Genomic DNA, 17,140 nt, shown 5'->3' with positions numbered 1-17,140 from the left:
CTACTACCCAAATTTAAGAAACTCCTTATGGTTCAGATGGACTAAATTCAGCCACAACCAATAAGATAATGGAAAAATGACTTGTTAAAACAAAAACCACCAGAATTTTTGCATTTAAATAGTTTCCTTTCAAAGACCCCCCCTTTTTTTCATACCTATGACTCATGTATTTTGCAACTAGAAGTCTGTACCTCATAATCTCCCTCACCTATTTCTCTCCCCTCTCCCCATCCTCCTCTCTGGCAACCACCTGTTTATTCTCTGTATCTATAACTCTGTTTCTGTTATGTTCATGCGTTTTGTTTTTTTTAGATTCCACATATAACTGAAATCGTACAGTATTTGACTTTCTAAAGATGATATAGACTTCTTTCACTGAAGTTACTATTGCTCAGGGTAATTTTAGAAATCTTCCATTGGAACTGTTTACTTTTGAAAATTTTTTTTCCAGTAGAGGAAAACCTAATTCTTTGAGGGTAGATTTAACCTGTGATAGTCATAAAATATTTTGAATCAAGTCTGATGAATAAACTACATAGGGCCATTATTAAGATTCTGGTCCAAATTAACATATAACTACGATGAGACTAGTTCTCTTGGATGACTTACAAATGGATGTTCAGGTTGTTTTCAAAGAGAAGTTTCAGAAAAGTTTTTAGCAATGGCAAGTAGAAAAACATAATTATAGCTTCATAAGGTTACTAATTGGAAGGACAACATCTTAATGCATAAAGAATCTTATTTCTATATAGTACAAGTCTACAATTGCTGAAGAGACAATTGCTCAAATCAGTTGCCTTTAACCTTTAATTTTTGTACAGGTTAACAAAAATCTTCCTATTTTCAGTTAAACATAAAGATCTTTTCTTTGAGGAGAAAAATATTCCAGCAACTACTACATCAATTTTGTATTTGAAGGATCAAGAATAAACAATTACATAGTTTTGAAAAGATTCTATAAAAGCAATCAAACAATGAAAAGCAAAGTTATGAACACTACATAGGAAGAAGTTCCTACTTATAATAGGTACATGCAACATATTTTGAATCAATAAATAGCAACTTTCTGATCTCAGTACTTGGTAGTATATATGATAATTTATTATTTTGATTTGCTGGAATACTACTACACTAATACATGGTTTTAAGAAAATATTATAGAGAAGTTTTATTGCCACTTGTTTACTCCACATAAAGGAGAAAAAGAGACAGAGTCAATGACACCCCAATATAATTTCTTTAGAAGTCTGATACAAGAAACCACAGAAAACATTCTTAACCAATAAGACATGAATTAGATTCTAAATGCATTTTCTATGATATAAGACATGGAGAAAAAAGGAACAAAACACTCAAGTGTACCATTTGCAAGAGTAGTTTCTGCAATTTCAACAATCTCTTATCTAGGCATTTAACAGCACTGTAAGTTTAAAATGCATTTAGGAATTAAGAGAATGAATAATACTCCTTAGAGTGCACAGTTTATTCAAACATTTAAAAATAAATTAGTTACACAGAATATAGTGAAATTAGTCAAAAACAGTATCAAGTAATTTGTTTTTAAAGTGGCAGTACAACACAGTAAAAGCAGTGGCTTTAATAACTATTCGGGAGAATCACACAGAAGCAACTAGAAATACTTTTCAAAGAAATATGCAAATTTTTACTTTTTCTTTTTTCCATTTATAATTTAGAATTTTAGCTCTACTTTATGTCTTTTTGGTAGGTGATCTTAACATCTGAGGTTAAAGGGACAGGCCTCACAATTAAGTAGCCATCTTCTTTGAATATTTCATCCTTCTGTTCCTGTGAATATAATCACCTTTCAGTTGCATGATTCCTTCAGCCTGATTCACATTTCATATCTCAAAGAATATGTTTCTAATAAAGAGACGGTGCATATTGACTCTACTATTAATTTTTCAAACCATTGTCAGGTCCTTCAAGGCTGTGCTTCTGACTACCCACACATGATGTAACAGCCAGCCACATGTTCCATTTACTTCACTTTACTTCCCTTATGAGTAGTTCATATTTTATGGGTAGCTAGGGTACCAACTTAGTAATGTTAGATGACTACTGTATAGATAAAACCAGTAATGGAAATGTAACACCTTCATGTTCCTAAATGCTATACACATGACAAAGGCAGAAATATGTTAAAGAAAAAAACATTTTAAATGATCTTAGAAAGAATAAAAGATCCCCTCCCCCACAAAAATACATGTAACACACTAGTAACCATACCTAGACAAGCATTATAATACAAGAACTCCATTTGACATAAGAAATAGCTGAAGCCAGGTTTTGAGCCTCATCCTCCACATCCAGCCAGTTGTAGCCAGTCCACTGAGTGCTACAGAGTTAAATGCTTTTGGGATTGACTGAAATACGGTTACAATTGTACAAGAGAACACTGGTTCAGATCCAGCAATGACTTATGGACTTGCCCACAGGCTGACAGCAAAAAACTGGGACATTTAAATCTGCTTCACGATAGACCTTTATCTGCTAGCTGAGCCCACTTACAATTTTTTCTTCTTATTTTTTTGATCTAATATATACAAGGCATTGGCTTTTGAAATGTGGCCTTCTGCCTTACTGTACTGACAAGCCTAGGTTGCCATTTAATAAGGACCATCACAGCTACTAGGCAATGACCTTCAGGGCTGGACAGACGGAGTAGTGTTCTTCACTGCCGCAGCTTCCTTGTGAACAAGATGACTGACAGCAGTAAACTATACTAAATTCTAAGGCATGACTAAAGGAAAATTTAGGAAGGCCTAAAAGAGAGGTACCAAACTTGCACTGCAAATACAAAATATAATATTTTAATATTCTTCATAAATATTTATAAAAATATACACATATAACAAATAAGCCACTTTATAATGCTGCTAAAACCATGAAGAGCTGTTAGATCAGTAGATATATCAATATCCTGGGCTTTAAAGTAATCTAAAGAAATATTTTCAATTAAAGTTCAATAAATATACTGGAGAGAATTAAATATAACAGGAAAAACAGTTTCAATCTTTCTGTTTTTACAATATCTTTTATTGGTAATGATGGACTTGAAGTATTCAACAGTTCAACTACAATCTATAAAGGGTTTTTGTAAAAATGCATTCATTTACTGAAAATAAATAAATCCAGACTCTGTACAGTTTAGAAAAACTATGATGGTGGCAAATAACAAAATAGAAAGATAATAAATCTTGGGTTCAAAATGAAATGACTAAATCAAAGAAGAGTGTTAAACATATTTTTGGAGTCTCCTCATTAGGGAGTCATGTAATGGACACCATTCCCTCTCAAGGCTCTCAAATGGGCACTAGAATAATGTCGACTTTAAAGCCTTCTCCTCTAATATCCCCTCTGGTTCAATTTTTGATTATGAAACAAATCCTTTCGGCATGCAATGAAAAAATAAAACTGCAGATTCGTTCAGAGGGAATTAGTTCAGTTAGATCTTTTGGTGTCCTAGCAATTCAAACTGAAATTAAGGGCTTCCCACAGCATTCCTATAAGCTTCTGAAAACACAACTAAAGGGCACTCAGAAAGATGAAACATTTTTCCTATTTCTGTAATAGCCAAGGAATTGAAAACTCAACACCTAGAAAAAGCAAGGCATAAATTCATCAGCACCAAGTAGAAAAGATCTTCAAATGGAGCAGGTCTGTTATGTGTCCTGATATCCTTGTGTTGATGAATAGGTTCCAATCTCCCCTCTAGGAAAAATCCACTGCCTAAGGTTAACACCTTTAGGCAAAAGCTCAGCAAATGACTTCATTTTACATTTTGATTCATACACACTTTTTAAAAAAAGGAATTTCAAGGTTTTGGCACTCCTTTAAACACATTTTTTTTGGAGGAGAGATGGTTTCAGGTTAGAGTGTCTTCCTTCCCTACTTCATTATTTGTTAAAGTGGGAAGTATGAACTTTATTACTAGTAGTTTCAGCTACCATTTCAAAAGTTGCACTTAGTCACAATACAACAGTTTACATTTAAATGAGACTCTAGTAGTAGTTAAAATTGTTCAAAGGTGGCCATTACAAAATACTGGTAGTCTTTCTTGCCTATCAGATGTTATTAAATTGTTGGTGGCTGGAGTTCAAGTCACATACAGTCAACCACATTACTGGATCCATGACCTACATCTCGAATTTGGCTAGTTAAACAGGCACACACAGCTACACCTGCTCCAGCTCTGCAGTGAGACACAGATCCAACAAGCTCCCACCTGAAAAGATAGAGGAGAAAGGATGTTATCTTAAAACAAATCATGATTTACTTTACTCAAAAGACAAAACAAAAAAATCCCTATTATGGGACTGGTTTTGAAAGATAGTAAGCTATCCCCAAAGTTTTCTATTAACTACATGTAGCAGCATTTTAGCACTCCGGAATAATCTGTTACTGGAAGATCCCATTAAAGTGTAAAGGAAATAAAAATTACCTATTCAGCACTGGATCAAATGCTTCTACTGTATTTAAGTATGCATTGCCATTATGACCACCAACTGCAAAGATTTTGCCCATCACTGTTGCGATCCCCACTCCACCCCTGGGAGTGGTAAGGGCTGCTACATAATCCCACTTGTTGCTTCGAGGATCATACCGCTCAACTGAACTCAGAGGAGAATTATCATCAAAACCACCTATATAAAGAAAGATTTTTAAAATAGCATTATGTTTCATAGAAATTAACCATTAAATTTCAGTTCAATAGCTTCTACAAACCAATCTTTTCAAAACATTTTAGAAAACCCCAACATCTATCACTACTACCAACTCCTATTATACATTTACTACAATTCAAGATAATTTAAATAGTATTTTCCTCAATATTAGGATTAAAAATCTTAAAGTGAGAAAAACTAAAGTCCCTATATTTAAGCAGATAATTTAGGAGGAAAAAAACCCACGGACATTCATATAATTTTCCCTTAGCTTCCTAGAGGCAAGCAAGAAAGTACTGAGATTCCTTCTCTTTGTGTGTACATGTATATATTAGATTTTTAAACAGTAAGAAGGCTTGAGAAGAGAATAAACTACACTAAGTCACTTGACTCATTTAAATATGTCAAAGTTTTCCAACTGTTTCCCTTAGTACTATAATCGTAATCATAATTACAGAGATGGTGGACTATGACTGAATTCTTACCAATTTTTGCCAAAACTACATCTTCATGCTCCCTATTCTAGATGACGACAGTCCTCTCCACAGATCATCTTAACAATGTTACTTATTATGTTCCTGATTGTTAAACACAGAGACTGCTATTTTAACAGTGCTCTTTCCTTTAAAAATATATGTGTCTCTTTTTAGGCTCCACCTCAGTCTACATGAGTAATAGGTCTCCCTGATGATTAAGCCTATTTTCCTGAGGACAGAAGTGTTGATATTCTGACAGTCTATTTAGAAACAAGGTCAGGTTAAAAAAAAAATCAACAAAGTTAACTTCTCTAATGGGTTTAATTTTATTAAATCAATTGAGGTAAAATTCACTGATCAGGAGTTCCCTGGTGGTGCAGTGGTTAAGAATCCGCCTGCCAAAGCAGGGGACACAGGTTCGAGCCCTGGTCCGGGAAGAACCCACATGCCGTGGAGCAACTAAGCCCGTGAGTCACAACTACTGAGCCTGCACTGTAGAGCCCATGAGCCGCAACTACTGAGCCCATGCACCACAACTACTGAAGCCCATGTGCCTAGAGCCTGTGCTCCACAAGAAAAGAAGCCACAGCACTGAGAAGCCCACGCACCACAACAAAGAGTAGCCCCCGCTAGACACAACTAGCGAAAGCCCGTGCACAGCAACAAAGAATCAACGCAGCCAAGAATTAATTAATTAAAAAATAAAATAAAATTCACTGATCTTAGCTCATAATTCAGTGACTTTTAACAAATGTAATAGTGTTATCACCACCACAACCATGATAAAAAACATTTTTTCACTGTAACAAAGGCTCTACTTTCAATTATTGCTAATGCTAATGTAGAAGAGATTAAGTTTTTAATACAGGGTAGTTATATTTTTCATGGCCCTCTTTTTCATGGGCTCCCTATCATTTCCCTAGCTAATGCATATAAATTTTGAACAAAGAACTCAAAGCAGAGGAACAGAAAAGGGAGGATGCAATTAGCTTCCTGTACATACAGTTACCTTCAAAGTTTTCTTATTCAAATCAGTTGTACCTGTTTTAAGTAGAACTTGAATGACCAAGAGGGTTTTTATTTTAAGGTTCTACGTGAGTCAGTCTTATTTTTACCATGTCTGTTCTACTATAAGTGCCCAGAAGATTTAACAAGTAACAGCAACAATGATACTCCTGTTGAGATATAACATATGTCAATGCCTGTGCTAGATAGGGAGCTGAGAGAGGTAGCAATGGTGTAAGTGTAAGAACTCTGGGTTCTCACAGACCCTGCTTCAAATTCCAGCCTTGTCAACTTATTTAGGCCTGTGACTATATTATTCAGTCTCTCAGTCTCTCACTACCTCAAAGAGCTGCTGTGATGATTGGGCTAGACTGAAAAGGTAAAAAAATATGTTATTTCTCTTATTCAATACACATAAGCACTGAAATACTCAGTATTACTTCTATTACTTGTAGATGTTTAAGTGCTAACAATATCCCACTCTCTTATCAAGAACTCTTTTAAGTTTTTTTTTAACATCTTTATTGGAGTATAATTGCTTTACAATGGTGTGTTAGTTTCTGCTTTATAACAAAGTGAATCAGTTATACCTATGCATATGTTCCCATATCACTTCCCTCTTGCATCTCCCTCCCTCCCACCCTCCCTATCCCACCCCTCCAGGTGGTCACAACGCACAGAGCTGATCTCCCTGTGCTATGCGGCTACTTCCCACTAGCTAGCTATTTTACGTTTCGTAGTGTATATACGCCCATGCCACACTCTCACTTTGTCACAGCTTACCCTTCCCCCTCCCCGTATCAAGTCCATTCTCTAGTAGGTCTGTGTCTTTATTCCCGTCTTGACCCTAGGTTCTTCATGACCTTTTTTTTTTTTTTCCTTAGATTCCATATATATGTGTTAGCATACGGTATTTCTTTTTCTCTTACTTCACTCTGTATGACAGACTCTAGGTCCATCCACCTCACTACAAATAACTCAACTTTGTTCCTTTTTATGGCTGGGTAATATTCCATTGTATATATATGCCACATCTTCTTTATCCATTCATCTGTTGATGGACACTTAGGTTGCTTCCATGTCCTGGCTATTTTAAATAGAGCTGCAATGAACACTGTGGTACATGATTCTTTTTGAATTATGGTTTTCTCAGGGCATACGCCCAGTAGTGGGATTGCTGGGTCATATGGTAGTTCTATTTTTAGTTCTTTAAGGAACCTCCATACTGTTCTCCATAGTGGCTGTATCAATTTACATTCCCACCAACAGTGTATGAGGGTTCCCTTTTCTCCACACCCTCTCCAGCATTTATTGTTTGTAGATGTTTTGATGATGGCCATTCTGACCGGTGTGAGATGATATCTCATTGTAGTTTTGATTTGCATTTCTCTAATGATTAATGACGTTGAGCATTCTTTCATGTGTTTGTTGGCAATCTGTATATCTTCTTTGGAGAAATGTCTATTCAGGTCTTCTGCCCACTTTTTGATTGGGTTGTTTGTTTTTTTGAGATTGAGCCGCATGAGCTGCTTGTAAATTTTGGAGATTAATCCTTTGTCAGTTGCTTCATTTGCAAATATTTTCTCACATTCTGAGGGTTGTCTTTCCGTCTTGTTTATGGTTTCCTTTGCTGTGCAAAAGCTTTAAAGTTTCATTAGGTCTCATTTGTTTATTTTTGCTTTTATTTCCATTTCTCTAGGAGGTGGGTCAAAAAGGATCATGCTGTGGTTTATGTCATGGAGTGTTCTGCCTATGTTTCCCTCTAAGAGTTTAATAGTGTCTGGCCTTACATTTAGGTCTTTAATCCATTTTGAATTTATTTTTGTGTATGGTGTTAGGGAGTGTTCTAATTTCATTCTTTTACATGTAGCTGTCCAGTTTTCCCAGCACCGCTTATTGAAGAGGCTGTCTTTTCTCCACTGTACATTCTTGCCTCCTTTATCAAAGATAAGGTGACCATATGTGTGTAGATTTATCTCTGGGCTTTCTATTCTGTTCCATTGATCTGTATTTCTATTTTTGTGCCAGTACCATACTGTCATGATTACTGTAGCTTTGTAGTATAGTTTGAAGTCCAGGAGCCTGATTCCTCCAGCTCCGTTTTTCCTCCATTTTTCTTTCTCAAGATTGCTTTGGCTATTCCCCTCCAACTCTATTATACAGTAAGTCAAAAAGCAATACAGAGACACTAACTGCCATCATGCATATGAAATACCTATTGGTTTGCTTAGTCAACACAATTCCCTTGAAATGAAGACAAGAAAAGTAAAGTAAAAATACAGAGGTAGAGTTTTAAACATGAAAGATGAAGATGTAAACAAAGAAGCTTGAATATGAATCTTAAGAATTCAAAAGCAAATCTTAGGACTGATTCCACTTGGGCCTAAATGCAATGTAAATTTGTGTCACTGACACTATCATTGTATGTCCTGTAAAAAATTAAACTAGAGAAATATCCACTCACCAACAACATATAAGCAACCATGGAGCTCACTAACTCCATTGCCTGCTCTTCGCTGACCCATTTCTTTAACTTCTATCCATTTATCGAGATGTGGATCATACCTCTCCACACTAGATAGAGAAGCTACTCCATCATTGCCACCTACTGCATAAACATGGTTCTAAATAAAGAAAGAAAAAAAAAACACAAGACATTAGATTTTGAATTGATTTACATGCTGTCCTAATGGTAGACCAGAATGTGCAAGAAAGCAGTATTTCATATAATAATCTGGTGTGTAATCAATATCTGCATACTGGAAATATGAATACATCAGACCTTTCCTTATTTGGTTAGGTATGTGATGCAATGCAATCCAGTGAGCAAGCTGCAACATAACTTACCACAAGAGCCACAGAGCCAACTCCTCCTCGGGGAGTATTCATTGGTGCCACTGTACTCCACTGATCAGATTCTATGTCGTATCTCTCAACATCGTTGAAGCAAGTGTTGTCATCTAACCCTCCAATTGCATAAATTGGGCCTCCCAAGGAGGCCAAGGCAATTCCTCGCCTGCAAAAACAATAAAAGACACTTCAGCATTCCATTTGTTTCCAGAAAAAAGGTAGCAAAATAATTTTGCTAATGTACCCATTTATCACATTAAATGTCAATGTGGCTTTTTCCCGTTATTTTTAGGTTTATCAAAGTTTCTGAATAGATGGCTACAGGGTTGCCAAATTGTGCAAGTGTATGTGAACAGTGCCCTCTGGAGTTTTATAATGCATAGCCTACACAGGTTACTTTAAACTTAAATGAAATAATAAAGGAAAACCCAACAAAATACTATAAATGGAGTCCAAAACATTCAGTTAGTAAAACACTCAGTTGCATAATTAAGAGACTGATGAATTGACAGAGATGGTCTGCTACAGAGGTCAGAAGTCAATCTCATTACTAAATTCACGTAATTGCAGAGCACATTTTGTTGCAGTGTTTCATTACATCACACAAAAGAACATCAATTTTATATTACAAGCTTTATATCACATTGCTTAACTTCTGAAGGGCATCTATTTATCTTGGAACAGAAGAGACTTAGCCCATGTTAAAAGCTAATTCATCATAATGGTGACTGAAAAAAAAATTATATCAATTTCTTAAAAAACACACTGCAGCAATCAAAAGTTGAACGATTCTAAAATTTATCTGTCACTGACCTGGTATATACTTTGGATAATGTGTATTGCTTAAACCTTTACTACCTTGCTTCTTCATCTGTCACCCATTTGAGAAAGCAGTAGACACAACTGATATTAATTTGTCAATATAGGTAATGCACCAAGAACAGTGATTAGCCCATATTCAGTGCTGTGTATTAGCTACTATTATTTCTGGAGAGAACTGCTGCTCTACTGAGATTATAACTCTCAGTTTACCAAAAGAGTATCCTAGGAAAGAATTCTTAAGGATAATGTTGTCATTCATTTTGTGTCCTTAACTTCTTTTCCCTTGAGTATAAAGCAATGACTTACAAAATACTGTGGTTATAAAAACTTTCAGGTGTAGGTGAACACATGCGTGTACACTCTAGAATATACAAGTGTTATATCGTGGCAGAAGTGAGTATACCATATAATTCCCCCCTCCCTCCACCCCCTAAATCACAAGACCATAAGACACTATTGATTATTTCTTACTCCTCAAAACTCTCTTGATTTTTGTGGCATCACATGTTTGAGTTTCCTCCTCCATTACATCTCTGGCTGGTACTTTTCAGCTTCCTTTACCAGTGCCTTCTTCTCTATGCTGTCACTGAATTATGAAGTTCCCTAAGGCCTCTTATCACCCTATACTCTCTCTGTAGGCAATTTCATTCTTTCCATAGATTTATAACTCTAATATGTATTTCCAGATATATATACAGCTTCTACTTCAAATCTGTGTGTCTGGATCTTCAACCTTAACTTTAATCTAAGTGAAACTTACTGTCTACCTCCTTGTGCTAGGCAGATTTTAAGATGTCTTCCTCCACAATATTCACCCTCTGGTTTTACTCCTATGATTATACTACGTTACATGGCAAAGTGGAGATTACCTGAATGAGCTTAATCTAACCACGTAAGCCCTATAAAAGCAGAGAGGTTTCTCCAGCTGGTAGCAGAAGACAGGTCAGAAACTCAAAGAACGTGGTGGATTCTACAAGTCGCTGCTAGTTTGAAGATTGAGGGGAGCACTTGGAAAGGACCTCAGAATGGCTTCTAGGAGCTGAGAGTGACCCCTGGCCTACAGCCAGTAAAAACAAGAAACTCAGTCCTTCAATCACAAAGAACTGCATTCTATCAATAACCTAAATGACCTTGGAAGTAGTTTCTTCCCCAGAGCCTCCATTAGAGCCTACAGCTTACACCTTGATTTTGGTCTTGTGGAGCCTAAGTGGAAAACTCAGTTACAGTTCCTGGACTTCTGACCTGTGGAACTGTGAACTAATTAATGGATGTTGTTCTAAGCTTCTAAGTTTGTCATAATTGGTTACACAGCAAGAGAAAACTAATATACCCATTAGAAGACAAACAAAAACTTGATCCTGTACACCGTCTTGCTCTTCCTAATGCAGAAAGTCACACCACTATCCATATCCAGTTGTTTAAGCCAGAAACTTAAGGATCATCTTAGCCTCTTCCTTATTGTTCTTTTTACCTCCCACATCTAATTATTATAAACTCTTGTTGACTGTACACTTCTGAACTCTCTCAAATATGTCCTCTTTCCTCTATCTCAACTTCTTCCACTTTAGTCCAAGCCACCGTTATTTCTTCGACTAAAAATATTACAATAACCCTTTTGGTTTCCCAGACTGTTTTCACTCTGGTCTTCCTCAAATACATTCTCCATTTCATAGCAGAGGATCTTTGAAAAGAGAAATCTGATTCTATCACTCCCCTACTATCAAAAAAAAAATGTGTGTGTATTTCAAAGCGCACCAGATTAAAAAATCTTGGCAAACTTGAAAGGCCCTTATTTTTTGCCTGCTATTTCAGCTGTCTGTTGACACTATCCCCTTTGATCTGTCAGCCACATGGGACTTCTTTCATGCTCTCAGCTCTCATTCATCTCCAGATTTTCAAAGGCTCTTCATCTCTTTCCATCCACCAACCTTACACCACCCACCACCCACCACTTAATGAGTCTAAATTCTTTTGTTCCTTCAGACCTTAGGTTAAATGGGACTCCACTCTCAAGCATTCTTTACTTACGCTAGTGCTAGCATTATTACCCTTGTAATTATGTCTTTATTTCTATCTTGCCTTTTAGAATGTAAGCTCTATGGCTGTCTTATTTATTGCTGTATCTTCAGCACTTGGTATATCCTGTAATGGGCATTTAACCAGTATTTGCTGAATAAATAAATCAACCCCTAGAGATGCTCTGTTAGGATAATGGGTTTCAATAAAACCATACCTTGAACAAACATCAGTATCCATTTTAGTGAAAAGATGAAAAAGAAAAAGGGGGAAAAACAGAAAACCAGGTATTTAACATATGAATATTATTTTGGAATACACACTGAAACAATGATTTGGGGGGATACAAATTATAAAAACAAATAACATGAGAAAATAAATGCAGTTCTATTATTTTTTATACAGTTGGAAAGCTATTGTAGTGCTCAGGGTATATTTTAGAAGATTAAAGAAATTCAACTGCTATTTTGTTAGACAAGTTTCACTCAATTCTCAGCTAAAAACCAGCTTAGCATGATAAGGAGGCAAGAGTATAAAGATTAAAAATGTACTTAAGGATTTTCTCCCCTATTTTAATTCATGTGTTAGAATTTAAACTGTTTGTAGTTACCATGTAGCATAAATCAAGCCCTACTAAAGTATTAAAATGTCATTTATAGATAAGTAGTGTATTTTAAGGCTAGGTTTTCCCCACTAAGATTCTTTCTCCTCATGAGTGAAAAAAAGGCCAAAAATCTCTTTTCAGCCGAACTCTCTTCACATTTCCATCTAAGTTTTCGTACTTCTAACACACAAGAAAACTCAGTTAAAAATACTATGTTAAATTAATCAAGAATAGAAAACTAGATGTCAATGTATCCCCATGTGCAAAATTATCTTCAGTTGAGCACCACTAGTACATAGGAACGCAACTATTTTTGAAACTTTTCTGAATATTTTAAATTATTTCAAAATAAAAATTTAAATAAATGCTCAGGTATGAGTCAAAACTATGACAATCATTATCATACTCAAAGACATGATTCTATTCTTAATTCTCAGGAAAATTTTGAAAGTTATAACGAAGCATCACATTGGATGCTTTCACAAAATGTGTTTAGGAAGGTATTTAAAGTTTCTAAAAATGTAGAGTAAAAAATTAGCCCTTTCAGTTATAGGAAGCTTTCTTTATTTTCCACCAACAAATCAAAATAAATGTCCATGCTCATCTACCTCTTTGTGTTCATTGATGCCTTCATCATCCATTTATTATTGAGAGGATCAAACATCTCCATACTACCTAAATGTTCATTTCCATCATGTCCACCCACTGCATACACTTTACCTGTAAAGTAAAGAAGTATTTTCATTTGTTTCCAAGTAAATAAATTTATATATAATCAATATATAATTAAAATAGCACAATTAACTTTCAACAAATATTCTTCTGTTCAACATTATGATCAAGTCACTTCAGTAGTCAAATGAAAATAAATGTAAGCTTCTGCTTAATAAAATGCCTGAAACACGCTGTTTTACAAGTTATTTAAATGTTCAAACATTATCCTGCCCTTAGGTTTCCCAACTTTTTATTACTTAGTAGATGAAATCACTAATCATCCTTGCAAAGAATGTTTAATAAAATGAAAAAATGCTCTTGTATAAAGAAAATATAAAACTCTTAATATATCAAACCTTTTCTAAATGAAACAAATAAAAATTGGAACTATTAACATACCAAAATGGTAACTGTGACTATTTAGGTGTCTGGGTTACAGATGATTTTTGTTTTTTATTAAAATATGTTTTCTTATTTCTCCCCAAAGCATTTATACTTCTATAACTGGAAGAAAAGTGACTTTTTAATTCTCCTAACAATTTATCCATGGTTCTGCAATTAATTCATTTTTAGTAACCAGGTAAAAAACCTCATTTCAATAATAATAATTAGGTATAGAAAAAAGTTAATATATATTTATTATTTGTGTTCAATAAATATTTTTCTTTAGTTTGGTTATTTTGTAAATATAACTCAGAATAGTTTAACTCCCTTTTCCTTAATACTCATCTCCTGTTAAGCATCCATATGCAAGAGATTGTACACTGAGCATCTATGGGCATAAAACAAGTAAACATTCACCAAATAACCTGATATATTGAAACATATTTTATAATGTAGGAATTTTCTTATAGAAAGAAATTCTCAAAGTTCAAATATTTAAAAGACCATTGTGGTGACACGATGTGATTTAACACAAAAGCAGACCCACCTTCCACTGAGATTACACCCACATGTCGCCTTCGACTGTTCATTTCTGGTCCAAAGAACCAACTGTTTTTGTTGATAGAATAGCATTCGATACTGCGAAAGGGGTCACCCGATCCACCGCGACCACCTACACAAAATAGCACACCTAAAGGTAAAGCCACAAAATAGAGGTTAAAATCACAGCTCCCCCTTTTTTTTTTTTTTTACAGCTAATTTTATTTTTATTTTTTATTTTTTGGCCATACCACACGGCTTGTGGGATGTTAGTTCCCTGACCAGGAATTGAACCCAGGCCCATGGCAGTGAGAGAATGGAGTTCTAACCACTGGACTGCCAGGAAATTCCCCCTAACCAAAAAAAAAAAAATAGATAAATAAGTGTGGAAAAAAACTTACGAACTCAAAATTTTGATTAACAGGAAAAAAAAATTATTTGGATAGCATTTAACGTCATTATACCACTAAAAATCTAATTTTCTTTTCTTCCCCCTCATTTGAACTTTTCAAAGAATAGAATACATCAGTTATCTCAGCTTGTTAACATTCCACTATAATACGGTTGAGTTCCTCACCCACCCTGAAAAATTGCTCTTGCTAGTAAGGTCATGACAAAATCCAACAAACTCATAAAGTTAATTTCTGACTGAATACAATTACAACATTTGATATACTGATCACCCTAGTTTTTTTGGAAACTCCTTAACTCTTGATTTCCATAATATCAAAGTCTCCTTTTGTCTCCAATCATTTCTCTCTTTTCTGTTTCATTCTCAGCCTACTTCTCACATACTTCATGCTTACACAGGAAAAGTTCAATCTCTTTACTTAAAATTCCATCTGTATCATAATGCCTTCCAATCTACACTTCTAAGCCACATTTCCACTTGATGTCCCAGAGGCACCTCAAACCCATCATAAAAGATCTCCCTTCCTCACCCACCTAAAGACCTTCGTCCTTCCCTGAGGTATCCTTTCTCTCCCTCGCTATTCCCACAGCCACTGTTAGTTCAGGCCCTCATCAGCTATTACTGCAAAATCTTGTTCTCTCTTATCACTTAGTACTCTTTTGCTTTCAGACTGTCAACTGAATAATCTAATTAAAAGGCTCTTTCAACAGCTTTTCATTACCTGTATCAGTAGTTCTTAAAAATTTTACTGAATGCCACTAAATTGTACATTTAAAAATGGTTAAAATGGTGATTTTTATGGTGTATGTGTTTTACCACAATTTTTCTTAACAAATCAAAACTTTATTCTGGGGACTTCCCTGGTGGCGCAGTGGTTAAGACCCCATGCTCCCAATGCAGGGGGCCTGGGTTCGAACCCTGGTCAGGGAACTAGATCCCACATGCTGCAACTAAAAGATCCTGTATGCCTCAACAAAGATCCCGTGTGCTACAAATAAGACCCGACTCAGCCAAATTAAAAAAAAGGAAAAAAAAAAACCTTTATTCTGATTCAGAATCACCAGAGGAGCTATTTTATAAAACACAGATTGCTGGGCCTGACCCCTCCCCCACCAAGAGTTTGATTCAGTTGGTTTGGGGTAGGTCCAAAATTTTGAATTTTTAAAAACTTCCCAAGTGAATGGTCATGCTGCTGGTCAAGAGGCCACCACTTGCTTCACACTATGAGAACCACTGCTCTACAGGATAAAGCCTTAGTAGAGCATAAAGGCCTTGCATTGTCCAACGCGATTTTCTCCCTGTCTTTCCTTTAATGTTTAAGCTCCTGCATCACCCATATAGTGATCATCCTCAATGTTCTGGTAACAACTTTTGGTAACTCTCATTCATGTAACATACAGTATTGAAATGATCTATTATGCTGATATCTGTCACCAGAGTCTAAGCGAGATTAAGATAGCGTGTTAAGCGTTTATGCACTAATAAAGACGAGTACAGTGCCTGGCGTGTACTAAACATTCAATAAATGTAAAATAAACTGAATACCCTTTTCTCTAACTGGCACCCAGAAAAACATCTATTTATTATTCAAAACTAAGACTGGGGGTTATTTTCCCTATAAAACCTCTGTCCCTTCCAAAGTAAAAATAACCACTCTTTTTGCTTCCCACTATACCTTTTGATTATATCAAAGTACCTTTAATACTTTATGGCATTTACTTATTCATATGTCTATTTCCCTAGATCAGACTGAAAGTTCTCTCAAAATAGGAACGGCTGTAGTCTATTTGTGTGTTTGCATTTCTAATGCCTAACCCAGAACCCGGCACATAGTAGGCCCTTAATATATGTTTGCTGAATGACTACATACATGAATGACCAGAACTGCCTGTGCTATCTTTTCCAACCAATTCAATGTTTTAAGTCAGAGAATTAAAGTTGAAAGAATTAAAAAGAATTAAATTAAAGAATTAAATTTAAGAATTAAATTAAATGAAAGAATTAAAGTTGAAAGTTGAATTAAAGTTGAAAATTAAAAAGAATTAAAGAATTAAATTAAATGAAATAATTAAGGTTGAAAGAGATTTTAAACATCCTGCAGTCAAAATTATTTATAAACTGAAGCCTTCAGAGATTAAGAAATCTGCCCCAAATTACAGATGTTTTATGGCACAGCTGGAATTATAATCCCAGAATGTAATCCCAATTATTGATTAGATTTTATTTAAGTGGACCCTAATATTTCAGCTACATAGGTCACCTAGGGACATGACATGGAAGGAAAAAAATTAAAATGAAGTAAAAAGATCACGACACAAATCCTTTCTCCACTGTTCTGTGTAGCCTTGGGCATCCTTTCACTCTGATTCTTAGCTTCCTCATCCATAAAATGGAATAACACCACCTTTCTCACAATAAGGATCAAATCCTTCACTAAAACCTACTTCATAAAGTTCTTGCAATCATGTAAGAGATCATGTATATGAGGGTCTAATACATTTGGCATATAACCTAGACTGCCAAAATCTTTGAATTCAAGTCTGAATCTGAAGAATTAAATACCTTGACTTCTTAAAACAGGATTCACAACTAAAAAAATCTACACTTCAAAAATTTAATACTTGAAACCAAC

General features: G+C 35.2%; 1 protein-coding gene across 7 annotated transcripts in view; it reads right to left on the bottom strand.

Annotated features, from left to right (window-relative positions):
* Positions 1–881: 881 nt before the first annotated feature.
* Positions 882–17,140, bottom strand: part of KLHL8 (kelch like family member 8) — a 58,058-nt gene continuing 41,799 nt past the window's right edge. For 5 of the 7 annotated variants that reach the window (XM_060012196.1, XM_060012195.1, XM_060012201.1 and 2 more), the window contains 6 exons: positions 14,104–14,247; positions 13,067–13,178; positions 9,014–9,182; positions 8,631–8,790; positions 4,463–4,664; positions 882–4,246 (listed from right to left, as the gene is read on the bottom strand). In XM_060012196.1, coding sequence (XP_059868179.1) covers positions 4,123–4,246; positions 4,463–4,664; positions 8,631–8,790; positions 9,014–9,182; positions 13,067–13,178; positions 14,104–14,247 — 911 coding nt within the window. In that variant the 3' untranslated portion in view covers positions 882–4,122. The remainder of the gene's footprint in view (positions 4,247–4,462; positions 4,665–8,630; positions 8,791–9,013; positions 9,183–13,066; positions 13,179–14,103; positions 14,248–17,140) is intronic. The other 2 variants (XM_060012200.1, XM_060012202.1) reach the window with 2 other exon arrangements.

This window comes from Delphinus delphis, chromosome 5, assembly GCF_949987515.2.
Source record: "Delphinus delphis chromosome 5, mDelDel1.2, whole genome shotgun sequence".
NCBI classification, from domain to species: domain Eukaryota; kingdom Metazoa; phylum Chordata; class Mammalia; order Artiodactyla; family Delphinidae; genus Delphinus; species Delphinus delphis.
The sequence above is the reverse complement of the archived record's forward strand: the minus strand, read 5'-3'. Positions and strand labels throughout refer to the sequence as shown.